Source organism: Mytilus trossulus, chromosome 7, assembly GCF_036588685.1.
Source record: "Mytilus trossulus isolate FHL-02 chromosome 7, PNRI_Mtr1.1.1.hap1, whole genome shotgun sequence".
Taxonomy (NCBI): domain Eukaryota; kingdom Metazoa; phylum Mollusca; class Bivalvia; order Mytilida; family Mytilidae; genus Mytilus; species Mytilus trossulus.
Window position 1 is genome coordinate 14759433 of NC_086379.1, and position 25617 is coordinate 14785049.

A 25617-nucleotide genomic window follows, 5' to 3' on the forward strand; every position below is an offset into this window, starting at 1 on the left:
AGAATTATTACATTTTTGTAAGAAATCAGCCTTTTCTTTAGAAACTTCTGTAACTTGATAGAAGAAACAAATAAATATACAGGCACATGGACATAACTTTGTCGTGTTTTTTTTTATAAATATATATCTACCTTCCAGCATTTTCAAATATTTTCCAATCATGAAATTGACACAGCTTAGTAACTGTATTCAAATCTGTACGTTCTAATTTTGCATGATGACCATGCTTTTGCATATAATGATATCATTTGATAACTTCAACACTGTTGTCGAAAATGTGTCCCCAGGCTGGTGAATCACAAAATACGACTAACCTTTATAGAAAATGACCCATTGCATAGGATGTATAAATTTCTAAAAATATATCATCTTTAAACCGCAATTAACACTGTTATAATTTCCAAAGGAAATTTATCTACCTAAATTTGCTGTTACTAGATTCAACATTAAGTAGACGTTGTCAGGTTTTGGACATTGATTAAAAGGGGGGCGAAAGATACCAGAGAGACATTCAAACTCAGAGATCGAAAATAAACTGACAAAGCTATGGCTAAAGAAGGAGAAGAAAAACAGACAAATATACAATAGTACACAAAACACAACTTAGAAAACTAAAGACATAGCAACATTTAACCCACCAAAAATTTGGGTAGATCTAGAGTGGTCCGGAATGGAAAGCAGATCCTGCTACACATGTGGCAACCGTCGTGTTGTTCATGTTATTACAAACCCGGTAAACAGTCTAATTCGGTAGATCACATTCACGAAAAGGGAACGCGATTAAAATCTCCCCTAGTTTTGACGTACCAAAATTAATGATAGTCGGGATGACTTTCCATTTTCTTTTCAAAATTTCCTTTTCTCAATATTCAGTTGGTAATAATATTAAGAGTGTTAATTGGGATTTAATTTTTATATGTCAGTGTTTACAAGGATGTCTCAGTCTTCAGTTTACTTTAGAAACGTTTAGAAACTATAAGATATATTATGACAAAATTGGCTACTGTTCAATTTATCATGGCCAAAGCATAAAATACATGATGACAAAACGTGTCTATCGTATATAGTTTACCTATAGGCCAACATATAAACAAGATGCTATACCTTACGAAAAAACTTGCCTCCCGCACATGTTCTTAACTTATGCAAATGTATAAGCTATATTATTTCAAAATTACCTACCATGCATACAGGAGATACGGTTTACCTAGGCCAAAGTATGAATTACATTAAGACAAAACTTGCATACCACACAGTTGACTTAGACCAAAGCATAATATGTATTATAACAAAACTTGCCTACCACACAGCTTACTTAGACCAAAGCATAATTAATATGTGTATTATGACAATCTTGCATACCACAAAGCTTACTTAGACCAAAACATAATATGTATTATGACAAAACATGCCTACCACACAGTTTACTTAGACCAAAGCATAATATGTATTATGACAAAACGTGCCTACCACACAGTTGACTTAGACCAAAGCATAATATGTATTATGTGCCTACCACACAGTTGACTTAGACCACAGCATAATATGTATTATGACAAAACGTGCCTACCACACAGTTGACTTAGACCAAAGCATAATATGTTTGATATGACAAAACTTGTCTTTGATGCAGTTTACTTAGGCCAATGCATAGAGGAGATATAAGAAAAACATTGTAGTTAGTCTACTGTAGTTATGCCAAAGTATAAGTTATTTTCAGATAAGGCCAAATTAAGTTATACATTATGACAAGTTTGACAACCGTATTATAGTTTTCTTAGTCTAAAGTTATGTTTTCTTTGATTTATGTGGAAAACAAAGACTCAAAGATATCAGATAATCTTTTGAAAAAAATATGAAATAAGCGAATAATGGAAGAATTGCAACGTATTTGATTACTATCATATCATTTAACATGTAAACAGGGCATATTAATCGATACATTTATTATGTATTTTGGTTCAAGTTGTTTTACTGCTATAAAGGCTCTGTCTTATGACTAGAAATATAATATTAAAATTTGAATTTGAATATGAATTTGAATTGACATAAGTTTGAATTTGAATCGAAATGAGTTTGAATTTGAATTGAAATGAATTTGAATTTGAATTTGAATTGAAATGAATTTGAATTTGAATTGAAATGAATTTGAATTTGAATTGAAAAGAAATGAATGTGAATTATATAAGTTTGAAATTCGAATTGAAATCAAACTGAAAATTAAATTTGAATTGAAATGAAATTGGAATTTATATTGAAATGAAATTTGATGTTGAAAAGAAATGAAATTCGATTTAAAATTGAAATGAAATTCGGATCTGAGTTGAAATGAAATTGGAATTTCAATGAAATTCGAATTTAAATGAAATTCGAATTTGATTGGAAATGAAATTCGAATGTAATATATGTAAATTTGTTTTTTGAATTTGAATTTGAATTTGAATTTGAATTTGAATTTGAATTTGAATTTGAATTTGAATTTGAATTTGAATTTGAATTTGAATTTGAATTTGAATTTGAATTTGAATTTGAATTTGAATTTGAATTTTACTGTACAAATCCTTGCTTGATCTAAATCTTGAATCCTTGCTTGATCTAAATCTTGAACTTGATCTAAATCTGATGAATTTGACTGAATTTGAATTTCTTTTAAATTGTATATAATCGCAAATAGCATAATTGTGAGTAACGAAAATTTGTGTAAATGGATTTGTTTCGTAGATAGCACGTTCTGGTTGGTACATCCTTTTTGAGGGACGAGAAAACGTAGAATCACCTTCACATTCGGAATTCCTTGTATAATTACTTTGTGTAATGGCCGCTGCTGTGTAGGCGGAGGAGGAAGTTGGATTGGCTACTGTTTTGGTTATACAGTCAGATAATATTTACAGAAGATAATATTAAATGGTGATCCAAGTGACAATGAGTTCAGAAACTTGCAACTCGTTTGATCTATCAGGTCAGTACTAATGCAATTCTTGTTTTAAAATAGGCTGCTTTGTCCGCGAACTATGTTTATCAACATTAAATAATTTATAAAGGTCAATAAATACATGTATACATCCATTAAAATAATTATTATTGAGGCAAAGGTCATGTCGGATATAAAGTTATATTTTAGTTTTTGTTTATTCATACTCATTTGCTGTTAGTGTTAGCTGATTCAAGCTGCATTAATCTGTCACTCGTTATGATTCATAAAAAATAAACAACTCACTCAATAATTCCTAAACTAAAGGGTAGCGAGCGCTACAGCCTTACTTTTCACATGACATTGGTTAAAACTACCATTTTCTTATAAAGGTATATCAAGTTTTGTTGCACTTTTTATTGTTAATTACTCTTTTGAATAAATGCAAACTTTAAAGACATTTCAGAGAGTTTATAGTTTGATTTTAGTATTTGGTTCCGTTTCATTTACTTTATTGATTCCATAGTTGAGTCAGACATCATTGAAATTATGTAAGGTGATTGTTGCTGTGGTGGAATTATAAGGACCAGGGAATGCAGATGTACTGTTGAAATACCAGTAAAATTTTGTATTTTTATTTGTATTATAATCATGATAATATTAACTGTCAAAAGCTGAACTTACTGAATACAAATGACTTGGGATTGTAAATTAGTTTTATCTCACCTGTAGTAACAGTGCCAGATACACATATAATTGAAGTAGGGGAACACACATAATTTGAGTATGATAATATCAGGTTGTGTTTTTTTGGCAGTCTGCACCATTAGCCACTAGGACATGAAGTACTTTGCCCCAGACTAGTAAAATTTCATACAGACTAATGAGTTTTTGCAAAACTTTGTTTAGACACCTGAAAAATGTTGGAATATTGGTCTTCGGACAAGTCCTCAGAAAAGATTTTGATGCAGACTGCTTAAGGGCGAAAAGTCTGCCAGCAAACAGTATATTGTAAACTAGCTACAAATGTATTCAAACATCAAAATCATTGTTTGGTTTTCACTAATTCAAAACAAGTGTGAGGCAATCTTTAGGAAACAACAACTATTAACAATGATTATTGTTCTAAATATGATTGTAATGATTGCCACTGGACATTCAATCTTGGAATTACATAGAAAGATATGAAGTTGACAACCTATCATTAAAAGGTAAAGGTTAACAAACTAGTTCACTTGAAAAGATGGTCAACTTATCATTAAAAGGTAAAGGTTAACAAACTAGTTCACTTGAAAAGATTGGTCAGACGCATTTTGAAATACAGGTCACAAAGTATAAATACAATATATACACACATGCACGACATACATTGTACTGATACAAATCATGTTTATTTACTTACATGTAAATATAGATTAGAAGTTATGTTTACTTTTCTACATTGGCTAGAGGTATAGCATGTATAGGGGGAGGGTTGAGATCTCTTAAACATGTTTAACCCCGCCGCATTTTTGCGCCTGTCCCAAGTCAGGAGCCTCTGGTCTTTGTTAGTCTTGTATTATTTTAATTTTAGTTTCTTGTGTACAATTTGGAAATTAGTATGGCGTTCATTATCACTGAACTAGTATATATTTGTTTAGAGGCCAGCTGAAGGACACCTCCGGGTGCGGAAATTTCTCGTAACATTGAAGACCTGTTGGTGACCTTCCGCTGTTGTTTTTTTCTATGGTCGGGTTGTTGTCTCTTTGATACAGTCCCCATTACCATTCTCAATTTTATATCATGTATATGTAAATATGTAAGAATTTCATTTTATTTTGAAGGTTTTAATAATTATAATCTCCTATTTATCTTCTCCTCTAAAAAAAATCTAGTATTTTTTTAAAAACCCTTTTTGTTCTGGTTTGATATATTTACCTTTTGATAAGAGTTCAACCTATTATCTCTAAAGCTAAACAAGCAATCAGTTGTGTTAAGTAAATGAGTAAGGCCTTAGTCAATAGAAATTCAAAAAAAGAAAAATGACTTTTTTTTTTTTAACAAAAATAAGACTTTGTAAAGTAATACCCCTCAGGCCTGACATACCAAAAGTAGACAAAAGAGCACCATTTTTAGTAGAGGTAAGCATGTTTGTAGATCTATGATCTCAGCATAAATTACTTTTTCTTTAAACTTATAGGTTCTTAATCAGTATGTTTCATGAGTTACTCCCTGTTTAAAAACAAACTATGACTTGAACAAACTAGCCACTTTCAATTACTTATTGAATTATAATCCTGGTACATGGGAACAGTACATTACCTTTGATAACTTTTTACTGAATTAGTGTTGGGCTAAAAAAATAATTGAGAAGAATCAAAATGTTGTGAATCTTATCTTGTTGAAATCTGCAAATCTATAACTCCTACAATTTATTGTAAAACGTCAAGACAAAAATGTTTGCCTTGAAACTTCATGAAATTGTGACATCATTTATTAGCCAATGATTTGTTTACAAAAGAAAAAATGAATTAGAGTCTAAATATTTGAGAAGATTCATCATGTTCATTAACATGTTCTAGTGTTTTAATTATACTATTGACATTTTAATGCATTCTGTTTCAAATTCCAAATATATGGATACCTAAGTTTATGTGTGTGTGTTTTTTTAATGCCCCTGACAAAGCAGTGAAACTTATACACAATGTTTATTATCAGAATATACTGTATACTGCAGATCAAGTTTGAATTTTGGTAGCGTCACTTTATGATTTCTAGATTTGTGCCCCTTAATAAATAGTTAAATCACAAAATTTTTAGTTTCTGTTCTCTAACTTGAGTTTGCCTCAACCAAATGTTATGAAACTTATACACACTGTTTATTAACACAAAACACAGATCCAGTTTGGTTTATACCAACTGTGCTAGACCCTCGTGGGTACCATATCAAAGGTCCTGGTTGTCAAAAAGCATCCTCGTCGTCCTCGTTTCTGGAACTAATTATGTGATCACAAGAAGACCAGGATGTCAGTGAAATAGATGTTGTAACTTATGTAAATTTTGATACTTTTTAAAAAACTTTGGATATCTGTATTTGAAATGTTGGTGTCTTATAAGGCCACTAGCATATCAGAATTAAAAAAGGATATTCATGATACTGTGGATTCATTAATATTCGTTGGATACCAATTTTCGTGGTTTTCGTGGGCACAGGAGAACCACGAATTCAAATGTTCAACGAATAACAAATTTTCTAAAGGATTGAGTGTAAACTTTGTCAAAACCACGAAATTAAATATCCACGAATATGTAAATTTTCCACCAACCACGAAAATTGGTACCCACGAAAATAAATGAATCCACAGTAGTCTTAGGTGTGTGGATCAAAGATATTTAGGCTATATGAAGTGCAAAAAAAACAATACCAGAGGTTACATGTATGCTTATAATAAATCCCAACTGGTATGGGCATTGCTGTATTTAAAGAGGTGTATGTGGCGTTAGCTGAGTGGTCCCCATCCCTTTTGAAACAGCCTCTGATTTATTGATAGAACTATTTCCTTCATTAACTATAAGGGTTGGATTAACTTTTTTAATAAAATGTAGCAAAGTATAATTTATTTACTTTGATGTAATACTTTTATCTTAACTTGGTGAACATGTGAAGATAGAGCTTGTAATCCAGGGGTTACAGGTTTCAGTGCAGGACAGTCGGGCTTCGGCTGGCCCGAAAACTTTTTTTTGGGCCAGTGAAAAAATTACTTCACAGGCCCAAAATGCAAATTGGTAGCCCAATTATTTTATTCAATTTTTTTTCGTGTTGAGCCATAAAAAATGAAAAAAATAAAAATATAAATTGATGTTCTTAAAATTCTTCAATCAAACCTTGCCGACACATAACCCTATTATAAACACATAATTTCCAAGTCTTCATTGTCACTGAATTAATGAAACCTCACTGTCCAGTGCCTAATATAGATCAATTTAGGGTTTTGAAGAGGAAAAGGTGACCTCTCATTCCATGAGAGTAGCGAGAAGTGAAGTTCCATTACCGTTTAGGTTGCATAGTGATTTCGTGGCCATCACTGAAGATTTTGTTGTTGCGTTTAAAATTAAACAGTTTTCTGTTAATCGATCTATTCAAATTAGTACTGAGAATTTCCGCGATATTCTATTCGGTCAGTCATTTCAAAAGTTTGTATTTCAGTACAAAATGTCAGTGCAAAACAAAATCAAATGACATTTTTTTAGTCATTTTTAGTTTTTTTAACGTAATATTTTCTTATCACTTGTTTCTGTCCGTTGGGGTTTACTATCCATAATGGTATGAAAAATATTTTGACAGCTTCTCAGTTGTATCCGTGTTTGGAGTTCTTTTCAGAATTCCCTTGTCCTTGTTTGGTTTAGTGGGTTAGACGAGATTTTACTGTCAATGACTGTCTTTATTTTTTATAAAACACAATTTGTTTTGCGACCACCATTGCCAGTAAAGCCTTATTTGTCCCACTAAAGAGGGGGGATAGGGCCTTTATCGGGATTCTGGGATCGGGTGTTACTTTAAGCTTGGGATTTCGGGATTGACCCGGCCTTTCGGGATCCGGGAATCCTTTTTTTTCGGATTTCGGGACGACTTTATTTAAATTCGGGACCTCGGAATTTCGTTTTTTTAAGTCCAGGATTTCAGGATCAGGACCCCTCCTATCCCCCTCACTAAACAAGCAATATCACGCACGACGTAATAGACCACTTTCGAGTTCATCCATCACCGGAAAAAACTCGTCAATTATACGCGCCTTTATCACCGTCATTTGTGCGTTTAGGGGCGTCGTCACTTCCTTCCAATGTTGAGCGAGTGGTTGGAAAACTATAATTCTATATTGTACGAATTATTCGGCAAATTGAATTCTCAAAATTGACAATCAACACTGATGTCATTAGGGAATTGTCAGTAAGTACCTACAGAGCAACCATTATTTCTAGTTTATCATGCACAAAGACGATCACTAAGACGCTTGATGAACGTAAATAGTGCAGGGACACAGGCGAGCCCCTCTATCTGGTAAATGACGTCATAAAGGCGTGCATAATTGACGAGTTTTTGCCGGTGACGGATGAAATCGAAAGTGGTATATTGTCATCCGCCATGCACTTATTCCTCTTCTATATGTATATCCTTCCAATTATGGAACACCTCCTCACATTGTACGTTTTGACGGTGTGACCAGAGGATTTCCGAAAATGATTGTTCCGAAGTTGGGGTGTGTTATTTATATAGGAGTAATTACGATTTTGAGAATAATAATGAACTCGCCCAATGATTTATTTTTGGGTCAGTAACTATCTATCTTTTTACAGTTTCTAATCGCCCAATCAAGGTTTTGGTCGCATTTGGCGACCAGGCGACCGGCTGTGTCCAACACTGGGTTTTCTCTACCATAAAAAGTTAAATTGACCATAATATAATTGTTGGAAAATACAGTGTCAGAGATTAAAAATCAGACGTTCAAAGGTCAGATGCTTGATACTTTTAGAGTCAAGGTCACTATTTCTTTAAAAACAGAAATTTTTAAACAAATGCCATCTATTTGAATCATGAGTTTCATTAGTGGATTGCAAAAAACCTAAAACATATTAAGGTTGTACCTAACACTACAGGGAGATAACTCTGTAAAATCGTCCTAACGTTTTAATTACGTTGTGTCTTAAGGGAATATTAAGGTTCTCTATGATCAAAATTGGTGTTTGTCAAACTGCTATATAACCAGTGTAATTTTTCTGACAAAACGGTTGGTTCAAAAGAAAAAAGAAGCTTGTTTATGATCATAAGATAGTATCCAGAAGTAAATTTTGTAAATAAATAGATCTATTTTTTCCATATTTTACTTTTAAATGGACTTAGTTTTTCTGCGGGGTACCATTACATTCACTCTGTGGTTAAAGTTTTTAAAATTTTAATAATTTTCTTAAACTATCCTGGGTTTGTACCAAACTTGGACAGAAGCTTATTTATAATCATAAGATTGTATCCAGAAGTAATGTTTGTAAAAAGATGACTTCGTTTTTTCTGTAATTTACTTTTAAATGCACTTAGATTTTCTTACAATCATAAAATAGTAACAAGAGGAATATTTTTATTGCTTTTTTTCATTTTTGTTGAGCCTGCGATTTACAGCAAAAATAGGCGAGACACTGGGTTCTGCGGAACCCTTACAATTTTTTTTATATTGCATCAATATCATATTACATGGTATCATCATCAATGTTGCATTTATGTGCAGTTCAGGAGCAATGGTTAACTCTGTCAAATTTCTACGTTTCCTGAAAATGTTCACTTAAAGAATTTGTTGAAGTAAAAACACTCGGGAGAACAAAATTTCATCTGAAGTGTTGGCAAAAAATAACTACAACTGTTTGATTCTGACGCATCCTGCACTGATCTCCAGGGTCCACTTTGAATTGTCCTTCAACCCTAATTTACCTTACACAGTTTATACTTATCAGTGTGTGTACATATTATGTATGCAAATTTATGAATGGAAAGTGTTTAAAGATATTCAGTTAGCAAGAAAATGAAAATATCCAGCTATTACAAACTGATATATACATATATAAATAGCCCAAGTAATTAATTTTATGTATAGATTGTACCATATGGTGGTTACAAATATCTCTGTTATAAAACATGTTCATTTCGTACCATGTTTCATTTCATGCATGGTTAGAAAACTCTAGACAGGAATTTGATTAGTTGAAAACAGATGGATTAAAGTGTTCAAAAAAGCTGGTCAAGGTTTTTGTGTGAAAATACAAAAATATAAACACAGATGCTGTTTTTAAGTTGAAGCAGTTTTTGCATATTTATTTTCATGTGTTGCTCCACATAAAAGTGTTTATCTTTAGACATTGATATAAATTCAACATGTTGGATGTGAAATAAATTGGATTATATATATCTTTGTTAACCATGTGAAATCTAAAGATTTGTGTATTCAAAGTTCAACATCAAAAGAGAAGTTTGGTGTTAGTTCATTAATTGATGAAGATAAATCTCTCTTGTGACTTTGATTTGAGATCTACACAACAAAACTGCAGTGAGAACTTTTTTTTTATGATAATTACATGGATTATGACTTAATGGATTCTTATCTCTTCTTTCTTTTGTTCTTCCTTTCTGGTTTTTCTTTGTTCTTTCTTTGTTGCATGCATACTTTTTATTCTGATATATAACAAAGAATAATGAATACACCTAGTTTTGGACAACCTGCTGTGAGTTAACTTTTAATTAAAAAATTCAAATTTTAAAATCCATTCTTTTTGTTTTCTTTCTTTTTTCTTTGTTCTTTCTCTCTTCTGTTTTTGTCACAAAATTTGTAAAACAAACTGAGATGTATATAAGTAGAACAATTGATAACTTGCCTCCTTTTCTTTGTTCTTTCTCTCCCAATGTTTCTATTTTTGCTACAAAGTTTTATAAAACAAACTGCATAACGATTACACCTGATAATTACAGAAATTCACCTGACAGTTTATTTTATCATGATTTATTGTAAGAAAAAACAGTTGGCAGTTTGTTTTTGCAATATTTAGACTTAAGTAGCCACATGTATACAGTGAATCATTAGCGATGTTGATATACTTAATTGTTCGCCATTTGTTTTAGATTTGACGCCTGAGGAAAAGCTGCTTCTTGATAGCATTAGAAAGAGAAAGCTACAGCTTCTACAGGAAATACAGGTATGTGTAGTCAACTTATCATACGGTTTAATGTGCATATTATATTGCTGCATGCTGAAGTTTAATGGAATTAATGTTTTTGTACAGACAACTGCTTAAGTGCTGAAAGAGGCAATTTTCCCCCTGTATTGATAAAAGAGAAATATTAAATAGAAGTATGGTACATATAATAGCAATAATGGGTATATAAAATTTCTCTAGATATATAGATTTACTTTTATTGCTACTATTACTATTACTTTGATCGAAATTACAGTGATCTTATATATTGCACCTAATTTTCTGCATATTTTTTACTGGCAAACTGGAAGTTTTATTAGCTACTAAACAGTTTCATTTCACTTTAGGTTACATTTGTAACGTTTTAGTGTTAGAATGTTAGAAGGGACTGTGTGGTCTAAGGTGTTAGTACTAGCCAGTCAATAGAGTTCTAACCCCACTGGTGTGCATGCATTAGACTCCAATCTTAATTGACTAGGGTTGTCAGTTGTCCTATTGAAGGTTTGTTGTTTTCTCCAGGTACTCTGTCTTCCTCCAGCAATAAAAACTGGCTGCCACATGAAATAGCCCCAAATTGGCACTTAAAAGTTAAGTTAATACACGAATAGTCAATCTACTAGTGCTAAATATCTAGATGTTTAAACTATGTATACCATAGTGACTCAAAAAAGACAATTTCCATAAAAAAAACCTTCCTTTTAAAACTTGGTACATGTACCTAGTACTCATTGACAATTTTAATTGGAAGATAAGAGAATTGGTAAAATATAACAAACATTTATATCAATTTCATTTTTCATTTAATTGAACTAGAATATTTGTATAACTGGGTAAATCCAGCTTTAAAAAAAATGGTGCCTATTTTTAAAAATCATTGTAATAAATTACTTTGCTCTTCATGGGTCTTTTAATAGACCACTTTCGAGTTCATCCGTCACCGGAAAAAACTCCTCAATTATACACACCTTTGTGACGTCATTTACCAGATAGGGGGGGAGGGGGTCGCCTGTATCCCTGCACTATTCATTTTCTGCTATTAACTTTCATCAAGCGTCTTAGTGATCGTCATTGTGCAGGATAAACTAGAAATAACGGTTGTTCTGTAGGTACTTAATGACAATTCCCTAATGACAGCAGTGCTGATTTTTAATTTGAGAATTCAATTTGCAGAATAATTTGTACAATATAGAATTAAAGTTTTCCTACCACTCGCTCAACATTGGAATGGATGTGACGACGCCCCTAAACGCACAAATGACGTTCACTAAAAACAGAGTTTTTAACAGAAATGCATCGAACTCGAAAGTTGTCTATTGGAATAAAAATATCTTATCTTATACCAAGGAGTAAAAGCAATGTCTTTGTGTTTTCATTCCATTACTTTATAGACAAAAGTCTAGTAGCCCTGACCAGAATATGGGAGCATGCATGCATAGACTGTGTTACTCAGGTTTTAATTGCCATCTTTGGTTCGTTATTTCCATTTACAGTAAAGTAGTTCTTAGACTTTCCAAGCTTGTATAAATAGAGGTCTTTACATGTTTACAATCATGACTATAAACCTGCCAATGACAGAATCTGGCAAATAGCAAAGTTTTAGAATATCAGACAAAGGAAGATCTGAAACATAATTACCAGGAATTGATTGGTCAGGTGATGATAATGGAAAGAAATCTTGTTATACATGTTATATTTGATGTGTTTGGATTAGATATCAGATCAATCGGTCATTGACAGTCTAGGGTACCAGTAAATACATCCAAAACACCTGTCGTTAGGTGAAAAGTACAATCATAAAATTATGATTTATAGTGAGTACTATCCTGATATACATAGTAATGGCATACTGAGCTGCTTACAAACAAGCAATTTTGATTCACTTACAAGGTCAGTTTTTAAATTTTGTCGAAGCTAATCAGTTTAATTGTAAAAAAAAATAAAAAAAGAAGTGTAATTACATGATGGAAGAAAGATCTAGTGAACTGTATTGTTATAATTATCTCCCTTTTTAGCTCACCTGGCCCGAAGGGCCAAGTGAGCTTTTCTCATCACTTGGCGTCCGTCGTCGTCCGTCGTCGTTAACTTTTACAAAAATCTTCTCCTCTGAAACTACTGGGCCAAATCAAACCAAACTTAGCCACAATCATCATTGGGGTATCTAGTTTAAAAAAAGTTTGGCGTGACCCTGTCAACCAACCAAGATGGCCGCCACGGCTAAAAATAGAACATAGGGGTAAAATGCAGTTTTTGGCTTATAACTCAAAAACCAAAGCATTTAGAGCAAATCTGACATGGGGTAAAAATGTTTATCAGGTCAAGATCTATCTGCCCTGAAATTTTCAGATGAATCTGTCAATCGGTTGTTGGGTTGCTGCCCCTGAATTGGTAATTTTGAAGAAATTTTGCTGTTTTTGGTTATTATCTTGAATATTATTATAGTTAGAGATAAACTGTAAACAGCAATAATGTTCAGCAAAGTAAGATCTACAAATAAGTCAACATGACCAAAATGGTCAGTTGACCCGTTTAGGAGTTATTGCCCTTTATAGTCAATTTTTAACCATTTTTCGTTAATTAAAGTAATCTTTTACAAAAATCTTCTCCTCTGAAACTACTTGGCCAAATTAATCCAAACTTGGCCACAATCATCTTTGGGGTATCTAGTTTAAAAAATGTGTGGCGTGACCTGGTCAACCAACCAAGATGGCCGCAACGGCTAAAAATAGAACAAAGGGGTAAAATGCAGTTTTTGGCTTATAACTCAAAAACCAAAGCATTTTGAGGAAATCTGACATGGGATAAAAATGTTTATCAGGTCAAGATCTATCTGCCCTAAAATTTTCAGATGAATCGGTCAATCGGTTGTTGGGTTGCTGCCCCTGAATTGGTAATTTTGAGGAAATTTTGCTGTTTTTGGTTATTATCTTGAATATTATTATAGATAGAGATAAATTGTAAAAAGCAATAATGTTCAGTAAAGTAAGATCTACAAATAAGTCAACATGACCAAAATGGTCAGTTGACCCGTTTAGGAGTTATTGCCCTTTATAGTCAATCTTTAACCATTTTTCATAAATCTAAGTAATCTTTTACAAAATCTCCACTGAAACTACTAGGCCACAATCATCTTTGGGATATCTAGTATGAAAAATGTGTCCGATGACCTGGCCATTCAACCAAGATGGCCGCCACGGCTAAAAATAGAACATAGGGGTAAAATGCAGTTTTTTGCTTATAACTATGAAACCAAAGCATCTAGAGCAAATCTGACAAGAAGTTAAATTGTTAATCAAGTCAATATCTATCTGCCCTGAATTTTTCAGATGAATTGGACAACTGGTTGTTGGGTTGCTGCCCTCCAATTGGTAATTTTTAAAGAAATTTTGCCGTTTTTGGTTATCTTGAATACTATTATAGATAGCGATAAACTGTAAACAGCAATAATGTTCAGCAAAGTAAGATCTACAAATAAGTCAACATGACCTAAATGGTCAATTGACCCCTTAAGGAGTTAATGCCCTTTATAGTCAATTTTTAACAATTTTCATTAATTTGGTAAATTTATGTAAATTTTTACCAAATATAGTTCTCTGTTACTAATGGGCAAAGTTCATGATAGATATAATTGTAAGAAGCAAAATCGTTCAGTAAAGTAAGAACTTCAAACACATCACCATCACCAAAATACAATTTTGTCATGAATCCATTTGTGTCCTTTGTTTAATATGCACATAGACCAAGGTGAGCGACACAGGCTCATTAGAGCCTCTAGTTATTATGTAGACAACTTGTCTTTATGTTGTATGTTTTAAAGGCTTTATTTAAGCAGCTTATATATATTGCTAGTAAATATTCTGTAAAAACTTGTTTAACAGCAAATAATTAATTGGTCAATCTCATGAGGAAATAACCTACCCTATATATCATTGTATATAGATCAAGTGAACTTAGTGCTTTATACCCACTCACAGAAGGAGTTGGAATAGTTGAAGAAAATGTCCAAACTTGTTCCAAAAGCAGAGTTGTATATTTTGGTAATGCATGTCTTTGCAATTGGGTTATGGATGGGTGAAATTATGTTATCTTTAAAATAATGTATATGTTTGTAACAAATGCATGCAATTGCACAATTAATACATACAGTGTATTTGAGAAACATCCTTAAAATGATGAATCAAGGCTCGATGTACCGGTGTACCTGTAGTTGATCCCACATTCCAATATACACTACATTAGTAAGTAGCAAATCTTCCCGTGAGAAGATATCAGTCTTAAAATGTATAACTTTGTTACTAAAACTGAAGTTGCTATTTCCTAAAATGTTAAAAGGCTATAATGTCATACATAAATGTATAATATGTGTGTTACTAACTCTTTTGTGAATCATTATGCTGCACAATATATTAACAATGGGTAATGTTATAAAAGCACTTCAAAGCTATAAGGACTGACTGGCTTGTATGTTTCCTGTTGTTTGGTTTTTGGCTTTTTTTTCGTTATTCCCCCTTTGTGAATTTTTACACAGTGATAAGTTTGAAATGGATTAAAAAAGGAAACATTAGAGTGAAAAATGTATACTTTCGTTTTATTATAGTATATTTTGTGGATGTAATAGGTATTTTTAAAGTGGTTCAAAAATGTAAAAAGAAAAATGGATGCTCATATAATCTGCTGGCGATTTGATAATGTTACATGTGGAATACAACAGAGTTGATGTGATGTGCTGTATAATAATTTCTCAATTGTTCAAAAGGATTATACTAATTTGTCTTTTGAGGATGCCTGAATAAAACTGAAGAAAATTTTCACAATATTTATATTTACCGTATGCCAAATTGCAAATCATTAAGGAAATTTTTCACTATAAATAATAGAAAATTTTCATCTGTGTGGTTAGACAAATTTAAGCATGGTCTCTGTGACTGGAAAGGAGCACATGTCCACCCTGTTTCTGGCAGAATATAATGATACCTGGCAATTAGTGATGAAATCTTTAGTTGAAGATGCTAAAATGAAAAAAACGGTTACTTCTAAATTGAAAAGAAAGGATGCTTATGTCAGGGTTAAATATAAAAAGAAGAAAAGAGCTTGTTTAGGAAAGGCTTTTACACCCCCTGACAAAAAGGTGAGCTTGTATAAGATAGAAGTTATTGGGCACATTTCACTAGCTCAGGACAGGTCTGTGATTGTGGTTGCAACATACCTTCTTTTATAGGCTAGCCTCAATACTTTATCCCCTGCTCACAAGACATTGGGGGATGCATGGGACAAATAAATATGGGGCGTCAGTCAGTTTGTCTGTCCACTCTTGTCAGTGCTCTCACAAGTTTAATTTTTATGAAACTTTTGTCGTAGGTTTATATCATTGATGTCTTAGAGGAGTTCGAAAAATCAGTTTCAATCAATTATTTTGTGGATACAAAAAATATGTGCAATGCAGGGAACCTTGAAACTTATTGGTTTAGGTCATAGGTATTGAACATTATCCTACATGTATGCATAGTTAGTTCATTAACGTAAGAAGTTCTGTATAAACTAGGTCATTGTTATGTCAGAAATCTGTGCAAGCAAACATATTGGCAGACCTGGCTTCCTATTGATAATTCTCATTTACTTCTAGTCAGTATAGAGGGGTTGCTGCAACTACAAGGTAATATTTCAGGGGCGGATCCAGCCATTTTAAAAAGGGGGGGTTCCTAACCCAGGACAAAGGGGGGTTCCAATTACATGTCCTCATTCAAATGCATTGATCATCCAAAAATAAAGGGGGGAGTTCCAACCCCGGAACCCCCCTCTGGATCTGCGCCTGTATTTGAATGACAAAGAAACACTGTTTGGTTCATGTTCAGCTGTCAAGGTTGTATTGAAATAATAAAATCAAACTAAAATGACAAATTTTGAATATATTGGTTTGATACTACTCGTCCAATGACATAAGCCACTAGTTATCACCATGTGGCCTTAAACAATGATAAAATTGAGAATGGAAATGGGGAATGTGTCAAAGAGACAACAACCCGACCAAAATAAAAAAACACAACAGCAGAAGGTCACCAACAGGTCTTCAATGTAGCGAGAAATTCCCGCACCAGGAGGCGTCCTTCAGCTGGCCCCTAAACAATTATATACTAGTTCAGTGATAATGAACGCCATACTAATTTCCAAATTGTACACAAGAAACTAAAATTTAAATAATACAAGACTAACAAAGGCCAGAGGCTCCTGACTTGGGACAGGCGCAAAAATGCGGCGGGGTTAAACATGTTTGTGAGATCTCAACCCTCCCCCTATACCTCTAACCAGTGTAGAAAAGTAAAAGCATAACAATACGCACATTAAAATTCAGTTCAAGAGAAGTCTGAGTCTGATGTCAGAAGATGTAACCAAAGAAAATAAACAAAATGACAATAATACATAAATAACAACAGACTACTAGCAGTTAACTGACATGCCAGCTCCAGACTTCAATTAAACTGACTGAAAGATTATGATTTCATCATATGAACATCAGGCACAATCCTTCCCGTAAGGGGTTTAGTATCATACCATCATAACATATATGAGAAGAACATAACCCGTGTCATGCCAACAACAGTTTTTAGAATAAATGTGTTTAGTTCCGACGCAAAGACCTTATCAGTGACTCAATATTAACGCCAAAATATGCAATCTTTAATGACTTGACAACAGTATCGTAATTATATCCCTTCTTAATAAGTCTATTCAAAGGTTTTGTAAGTTTATGAGGTGAATACTGACACCTTTGTGCTTTATAAAGAATATTTCCATAAAAAATTGGATGTGAAATACCTGAACGTATAAAAAGTCTGCATGTTGAGCTATATTTACGAATGATGTCTTTATACCGATGATAAAATTTAGTAAATGTTTTGACTAGTTTGTGATATCGAAAACCCTGGTGTAATAATTTTTCAGTAATACATAAATTTCTCTCGTTAAAATCTAAAACATTGTTACATACACGAGCGAATCGTACAAGTTGAGATATATAAACACCGTAAGATGGTGACAAGGGAACGTCACCATCTAAAAACGGATAATTAACGATAGGAAATGAAAAATCATCCCTTTTATCATAAATTTTAGTATTCAGCTTTCCGTTAGTGATATAGATATCAAGATCGAGGAAAGGGCAGTGGTCATTGTTAGTATAAGCTTTATTTAAAGTGAGTTCACCAGGATAAATTTCATTAATATACATACTGAAGTCGTCATTATTGAGAGCCAAAATATCATCCAAATATCTAAAAGTATTATTAAATTTGTTTATCAGATGTTGTTTTGATGGGTCTTTGCTCATAAGTCAGCTGATATGACAAAATGCAAAACAATTCTAACAAGAAAACCAAGGATTTATGTACTTAACGGTAAAGGAAAAAAACAAAAATGATACTCAGTTCAGGCCCCTGACAAGCATATACATGTACAGTTTGCTTGAGGGTTGAACAAGGTTTGTGTGCGCTCAACCAAAGTACACAAAAAGTTAATTCAAACTCATATTTGTATGTGTGTAAAATCCATTTGTCCATCCATCCATTCTAATGCTGTTAAAGTAATCAGTCACACTTCTTTACCATGACATTCTGTTGATCATGGAAGGAAGTCTTGTATTACACTTTATCACTGATATCTGTACTGCAGATGTTAGTATCTCATTGCTGAATGTAACCTAGATAAACGTTTGATTAAAAATCGTCATAAAAAGCAATGTGTTTTATCATAATGATAAAGTATCTGGGGAATAAAGATAAAAAGAGTAACCTGCAGTCAGGTACAGCTATAAAGTAGTACTGGTTACCAGATGTTTGTCTTCCCAATGTCAACTAAATCACATAAGTAGTACTTCCTGTTGCTGATAAGATTAGGTCAGAGATTACTGGTACCAGTTTGGTAACAGTATGGTATCAGATTGACACAATGAAAAGAGACATTTGTACCAGTTTGACAAATGCAAAGAGACAGTTTTAATGAGCAGTGTTTTTATAAAGCTGATAAAAGGATTTGTTGAACATAATGCATGGCTTGCATAATGTTAAGGACAAACAAAAAAGGCAATTCCTTGAGAACCAGCTATATTAGTGAGGCTAATGTGTGGTACCTACTATTGTTGGTGCTTTACCATAAACACTGTTAAGAGATCAAAAGTAAAACATAATGCCTCTGCCTTAATTTATCTTTTAAAGATAAAAAAACCTACACACGTTCAACCTTATTTGAATCCTGTGCATGAAATAGGAACCACACACTTATATTATATGCTTGGCCTAATTGGTCTTTGGATACTCAGTATTGGCAATTTAATTATCTGATAAACTCATTACCTATCTCTCCATTCAGATAGTATAGTACATTTTTTATGTAATTTGGATGTGGAGTATTAATCTTTGTAGATTTGGTGATTATTTATGAGGCAAGCCAGTAATTTAATTCTAAATTAAATCGCTATTTTTCATTTGCTATAAAAAAATTTTTTATAAAAAACCTAAATCCTCTTACATCAGGTTTGTTTTAAGCTGGTTTTATAAATAAGGCCATCACTTGTCATTTAAACAGCTTGACCTTTTATGTGGATTTTTATAACTTAATAGTTGGAGTTGTAATAACCTTGTCTGTATGTGTGTCTGTACAATAAATATTTTTCTCAAACTTTCCCAAAAAATTCCTGACAGAGTGATTTTATATTTGTTCGGCAGCTTGACAATGATCAGTTAAACAATATGAGCATGTTTCAGATCTGTTATACACCTGCTTCATAGACATAAGATGATGTGGTATGAGTGCCAATGAAACACCTCTCCATCCAAGTCAAAAATTATGTTTGCTGTTACTTTGAATTTTGAAATCATGAATGAATATTAAAAAAAAATGAACTCCCTTTTTTCCCAGAAACTACTGAACAGGATGATATTTGGTCAGCCACTTGACAATGAAAGTTATGATATATGGGAGCTTTTTTATTTGTTTGAATTTTCCTTCCTGTTTTCCCATACTTTGAAGTATGAGTTGGGATCTATGCTTTAAACGGTAGATTTGCTCCTATGGCAATTGAACCACAGACTTTAATGCTTATGAAGCTTTTTGTCGTCTATTTCAAGTTGTAACAATGGAAACAGTTAAGGTCTGCAAATTCTTATAGTGCATTATAAAATCAGGATGACATGATTTATCCTGCTATTTTATATCTGATTGAACAATTGTACATTGCAACGAAAACTTTTCTAAATTAATAAAGTACAAATGGAATGTACGTAACTTTAAAGTTATGATTTAGTATGAATATAAAACATAGTAAAATGGAACTGCTAGTATCTGTTACAAATTCATACTATACCAAGAAGGACAAGCAAACATTACATATAGTAAGTTTACTGACTTATTATAATTGATGATAAAATATCTAACTGTAAATTTGATCATTTTAGGAACTTAAAGATGAGATAGCGGACGTCCAGTCTGAAATGGACATGATAGATGTCTCTGATGGCAGGTAAGATCAGTTCATAATGTTTTTAAGCCACCTACATAGTGGACGGGAATTTTAAAAGTTTTACCCTTGTGCGTAGGTCTGTACATCCTGAAATTGGTTTCTGTTCTTTACCTTTAGTTTGCTTCAATCAAATGTTATAACTAGAACTAATTATACACATTACTTATTACCAAAAAATACAGTATGAATTAGGGTGGCATCACTGTTTCCATTTTAGAGTTATACCCCTTTACAATGGAAAAATTGCTGAATTTTTCATTTCCATTATCCAACTAAAGTTTGCATCCACTTTAAGTACATGAAGTAATACAATTAACTTATACACAATGCTCATTACCACTCAACTTAGACAAAGTTTGAATTTGGGTAGCAACACATTTACCAGTCTTGAATTATGTCCCTTTATAACATTGTATGTAACTTAACTTTTCCAAAAAAATAAAGAGATTTCAGTTTGTTTGGAAATAAATGAAAATCCAGGCTATTCCTTGCTTTTCTTTAAAGTGTACACATTTGTATAGTCCCTTTACTTGAATGTGTGTAGATATTTTCATTCTCATTGCTTCAATGTGTGCCTATAATGTCTATTGGCACATTCTCAAATTCTCATTGAATTCTGAAGACTATTGTTTTTACTATCTTATCACCTTAAGGATAATCTCTGAACATGCTGAATGCATCCTCTTGCATACATTACAAGTGATTGCACTATTTCACTGAGGTACAATCTGATTGTAACACAGAATCTGCACTTTATTCATGTCCAATGGACTTTGTACTTTTGTGGTCTGTAATAGTGCACTTAACATGTATGTAAGAGGATGCATTTGACTTCAGATCATTGACTTCCTCTACTCCTCACTTAAAAAATGAAACTTGAATACAGTCAACCTTCTTGAGAGACAGGATGTACAGAGACATCTTATGTAATCTGTCCATTAAAACAATACACAAAATTAAATTCTGCTAATTTCTTATTTTTTGTTGATAAGGAAACTTCCAATTCTTTTATCATTCAACAAATCACAACAGAATGTCTTCTTCTGTAAAGTTTTATGGTTTGATAGAAGCTTCTGTTAGTCATGTTTTAGATAACTTCATAAAAACTGTCATGACAGTGTGTTATTGTAGCTCAGACATATTTTTGCAAGTTTTTTTGCTCTGTTTCTAAAATGAATAGGCATAAAACCTGAAGACATCTTAGCTTTGTAAATTTAATATCTTTAGACTTACTGATATGTAATTTCACATATAATAATGTTACTGTTTTTAGTCAGAACAACCCAAAGACTAAACAGATGTCCATTGGGAAGAAGAAATTTAACATGGACCCCAAAAAGGTAGGTGATTATTATAAAAGAAGGGAGAAAGATACCAGAGGGACATTCAAGTTCATCAATTGAAAATAAACAGACAAAGCCGTGTTTAAAAAAAGGGACAAACAATAGTACACAAAACATAACATAGAAAAATTAAGTCTAAAGCAACACGAACCCTACACCAAACACTTTGACAGAAATTCAGACTAAAGCAACACAAACCCCACCAAAAACTTGGACTGAAATTAAGGCTAAACATGATTGATATTCTGTTACCTGTTTTATTTGGGAAAAGTGGGAAAACTTTTAAATAGAGATGTTGAAATCAGGTGAAAACTTGTGGTAAATTCACTGCTACAGATGTAATGATTCATTCCATCCATTTAGAAGGAGTTTGAGATTGTATAAAATAATTGATGAGGAAGGAAATTGAATTTCTAAATTTTTGTTAAAAAATAAAATTACATACATAGTATACATGGAATAGATATGAACATAAGGAAGTATCTTGTGGGTTTTGTCAGTGAGGCAGCATTCTAAAAATAGATTGAAACTAGAAAATATCTGTAATGACAACCTGGTACCTTCAATTGAGAGATTTTATGTACTGTGAATTTTTTTATAAATAATTAAAAGAAAAAATAAGGTTATTGACACTGTGACAGCAAATTTATATACCCATGCTGTAGGCGACAAGGCATTAAGTGTAACCCTTGTCCATCCTTTAGTCTAGATGCCTTTCCCTCTCTGTCCTTCTGTTGTTGTCCCATTTCAGCGAGAGCAACTGCGTTCTCAGACATATTCTTCTTTTATCTTTTTCATGAATTACAGGAAAAAAAGGGTAAATGTCAATGTAACAGCTGTGACAGCAAAGTAATGTAAAGAAATCAACAAGCAACAAACAATAAACAAAATAAAATATAAAGCTGCCAAGGGGGATAATCTAAAATTGTAGGTCATAGAAATACCGAAGGCTGAGATTTTATCTAATAGTTCTTTGGATAAGAATATTAGGACTTTGACTATTGACTTCAATTACCATACAATCTTCAACAATTAAGGAACGACTGTAATATTTTCTGTCTATTCGAAATAACATAAAAAATGTGGTGCACACTGAATAATGAGCGTAGCGGGTTATATAACAGTGTGCACCACATTTTTCATGTTATTTCGAATAGACAGAAAAAATATTACAGTCATTTCTTATAATTTAATTCTAAATTCCATTTTAAACCATAGAAAACTATGAAAAAACGTTGATGACGTCACGGTCACTTGACTAAATTATGTCTATAGATGGGCTCATAACAATATAACGTCAACCAATCAGAAGATGTGTTACATCCAAAATTAAATTATTAGATGATAATCTGTGTAATTGAACAGCTGTAAATCCTTTGTACATGTCAGTTAGCTTATTATAATAATACAATTGATTTTTTTTTAAAGTTATTCTTGATATAATTGGTTTATCATATCTGATACCATTCTGATTTCTACTGGGAATCTGAAATGTATCATTTTGACCTTTTTCGAAACTAAAGGTCTGGAATACAATATTTTCATGTCACTTTGGAAAAAACTGGTTTTACTAAGGATTCATTAACTTTTGAACTACTCATCATTATGTAGGACCACTTAACAAATGTTTATTATTTTGTAGGGTATAGAATATTTGATTGAACATCAGCTTCTACCCAACACACCAGAGGAGGTCGCTAAATTTCTGTTCCAAGGTGAAGGACTAAATAAGACTGCCATCGGAGACTATCTTGGTGAAGCGTAGGTGTCCCATTTCACTTTATAATGGATTGGATTATAGGCTAAAGGCCAGAAAATAATTGCATAAAATTTTATTTACTATTTGTTTATGAGCATCATGTTTTTGTTCGATACAGTTTTAATTCTTTGGTTGGGCTCTTGCTTGTCTATATTTAACATGCAAAATCAAATCAATAAGGATATATGCATCTTTCAGTTTCTATAAGTAGCTTGCCAAGAAAGCAGGAGGTCCTTGGTTTAATTCACATTTTTGTCCAATCCAAAAGTAGGTATTTATTATCACTTGATATTAATATATTGATTAATAAAGCAAATATATAAATCAAAGGCGCCAAAATAAATTCTGATAATTTATAAACACATGAATAGATTCATATTAAATAAAAAACACATAGAATATTTTGTTTAAATCTAACCTGGTTAATTTTTCACCTGCAAATATAAACCACTATACAGTAAACACTACTGATTTTCCTTATATATTTTGGGCACTGCATTTATATGATATTTTACTATTTACAGAAAAGATTTCAATATATCGGTACTAAAGGCATTTGTAAACCTCCATGAGTTTTCTGATATGATACTGGTACAAGCTTTACGCCAGTTCCTATGGAGTTTCCGTCTGCCAGGAGAGGCACAGAAGATCGATAGAATGATGGAATGTTTCGCTGAAAGATATTGTGAATTAAACCCAGGGATGTTTACTAGTACAGGTATTATATTTGCTGAAAATGTATAACAAATTACTTTACCAGTCCATGAAATTATCACATCAGGACATTTCCTATAAAATATATTAGGTCCAGTCGATTTTTGTTAATTTTGTAATACATGTCATACATTCCTAAGCCAAATTTGGAGAATCATCTAATCTGTCTTCCTGTAAATGTCAAACCCCAATTTCTATGATTGCTTTACTGTTGTTTTTATAGTGATATTAAGATGATAACACAATATTGACTGCTGTACCCCTATTTTTGACATTTTTACTCTTTGAGTATGTTTGTTTTGTTCATACATCGTTGACAATGTAATGGAATTTGATGCGACTGTCATACAAGTGAGAGGTTTAGCTAGCTATAAAACCAGGTTCAATCCACCATTTTCTACATTAGAAAATACCTGTACCAAGTCAGGAATATGACAGTTGTTATCCGTTCGTTTGATGTGTTTGAACTTTTGATTTTGCCTTTTGATTTTGGACTTTCCTTTTTGAATTTTCCTCGGAGTTCGGTATTTTTGTGTTTTTACTTTTCACAATTTATTGATCATAAGAAAGAAATTTTAATAGTTGGGGTTTTTGAATGGTTTAATACATAATGTTGTTTTCATCTAAACCATGTCATTAGCTGACAGTCTGCACCATAATCTTTTTAGGTTTTAGTCTGAAGACCAATATTCCAGAATTTTTCTTATGTGTCTAAGCAAAGTTTTGCAAGAACTAACTAGTACAAATAAAATTGACCATTCTGAGGCATTAAACTAGTGGCTAGTGCAGTATGACCAGAAAGGACCAACTGTCAACTTCATCTAAGGGACTTTAACCTAATTTTCTTCATTACATGTATAACAATTAGAAATAAGATAGCGAAAATTGTGACTTGAATCAATGTAAATAAAGTTCTCAAAACATACAACTATTTATGAGTGTAATAAATATATATTTCAGATACCTGTTATATCCTGTCTTTTGCTATCATTATGCTGAATACAACTTTACACAACCCTGCAGTAAAAGACAAACCATCTGTTGAAAGATTTATAACTATGAACCGGGGCATAAATGATGGTGTAAACCTGCCTGATGAACTTCTTAAGGTAAGGTCAACTCTATGAAGAAAATAAATAGATATTGTATTGGGTTTTTACTACTGATTGAAAATTCTTATTGCCCATTATTATAGATCATTGTGATAAGTTATCAGTAGAGTTAAAAAGTTATGAGTTTGTCAACATTGTTGATTTTACACTAGTATGTAAAGTAAAGAGGTGAAAGAGAGAATGATAAATTGGGGTGTGAAAGAAAAAATAGTAAAATTGGAGTTCAAAAGAAAGAATGTAAAATCTGGGTGCAAAAGAAGGAAAATAAAATTGATATGGGAAAGAAAGAAAAATGTGGTGCAAAAAATTATAGTGTGAAATAAAGATTGTAAAATTGGCATCTGAAACAGAACAACACCATTATAAATAGACTTTATTATAAATGTCTGTAACAAAAGGCAAAATTTGAAACCTGACTGCACAATTTTACCAAAAATTACTGAAAGGCAAAATTGCAAATCTGAATGCACATTTATACCCAAAATTAAAAAATGGCAAAATTTCAAATTTGAATGCACTTTTGTACCAAAAATTACAAATGGCAAAATTTGAAACCT

At 32.4% G+C, this 25617-nt stretch overlaps 1 protein-coding gene across 2 annotated transcripts in view; it reads left to right on the forward strand.

The window, feature by feature from the left end:
* The first annotated feature begins 2782 nt into the window (after window positions 1-2782).
* LOC134724672 (cytohesin-1-like) overlaps window positions 2783-25617 on the forward strand; it is a 31334-nt gene continuing 8499 nt past the window's right edge. The window contains exons 1-7 of one of the 2 annotated variants that reach the window (XM_063587842.1): window positions 2783-2959; window positions 10551-10624; window positions 20068-20132; window positions 21406-21472; window positions 23118-23236; window positions 23759-23952; window positions 24909-25057. In XM_063587842.1, the coding sequence (XP_063443912.1) occupies window positions 2905-2959; window positions 10551-10624; window positions 20068-20132; window positions 21406-21472; window positions 23118-23236; window positions 23759-23952; window positions 24909-25057 (723 nt within the window). In that variant the 5' untranslated portion in view covers window positions 2783-2904. Of the gene's footprint in view, window positions 2960-10550; window positions 10625-15055; window positions 15750-20067; window positions 20133-21405; window positions 21473-23117; window positions 23237-23758; window positions 23953-24908; window positions 25058-25617 lie in introns of those variants that run through there. The other variant, XM_063587841.1, reaches the window with a different exon arrangement.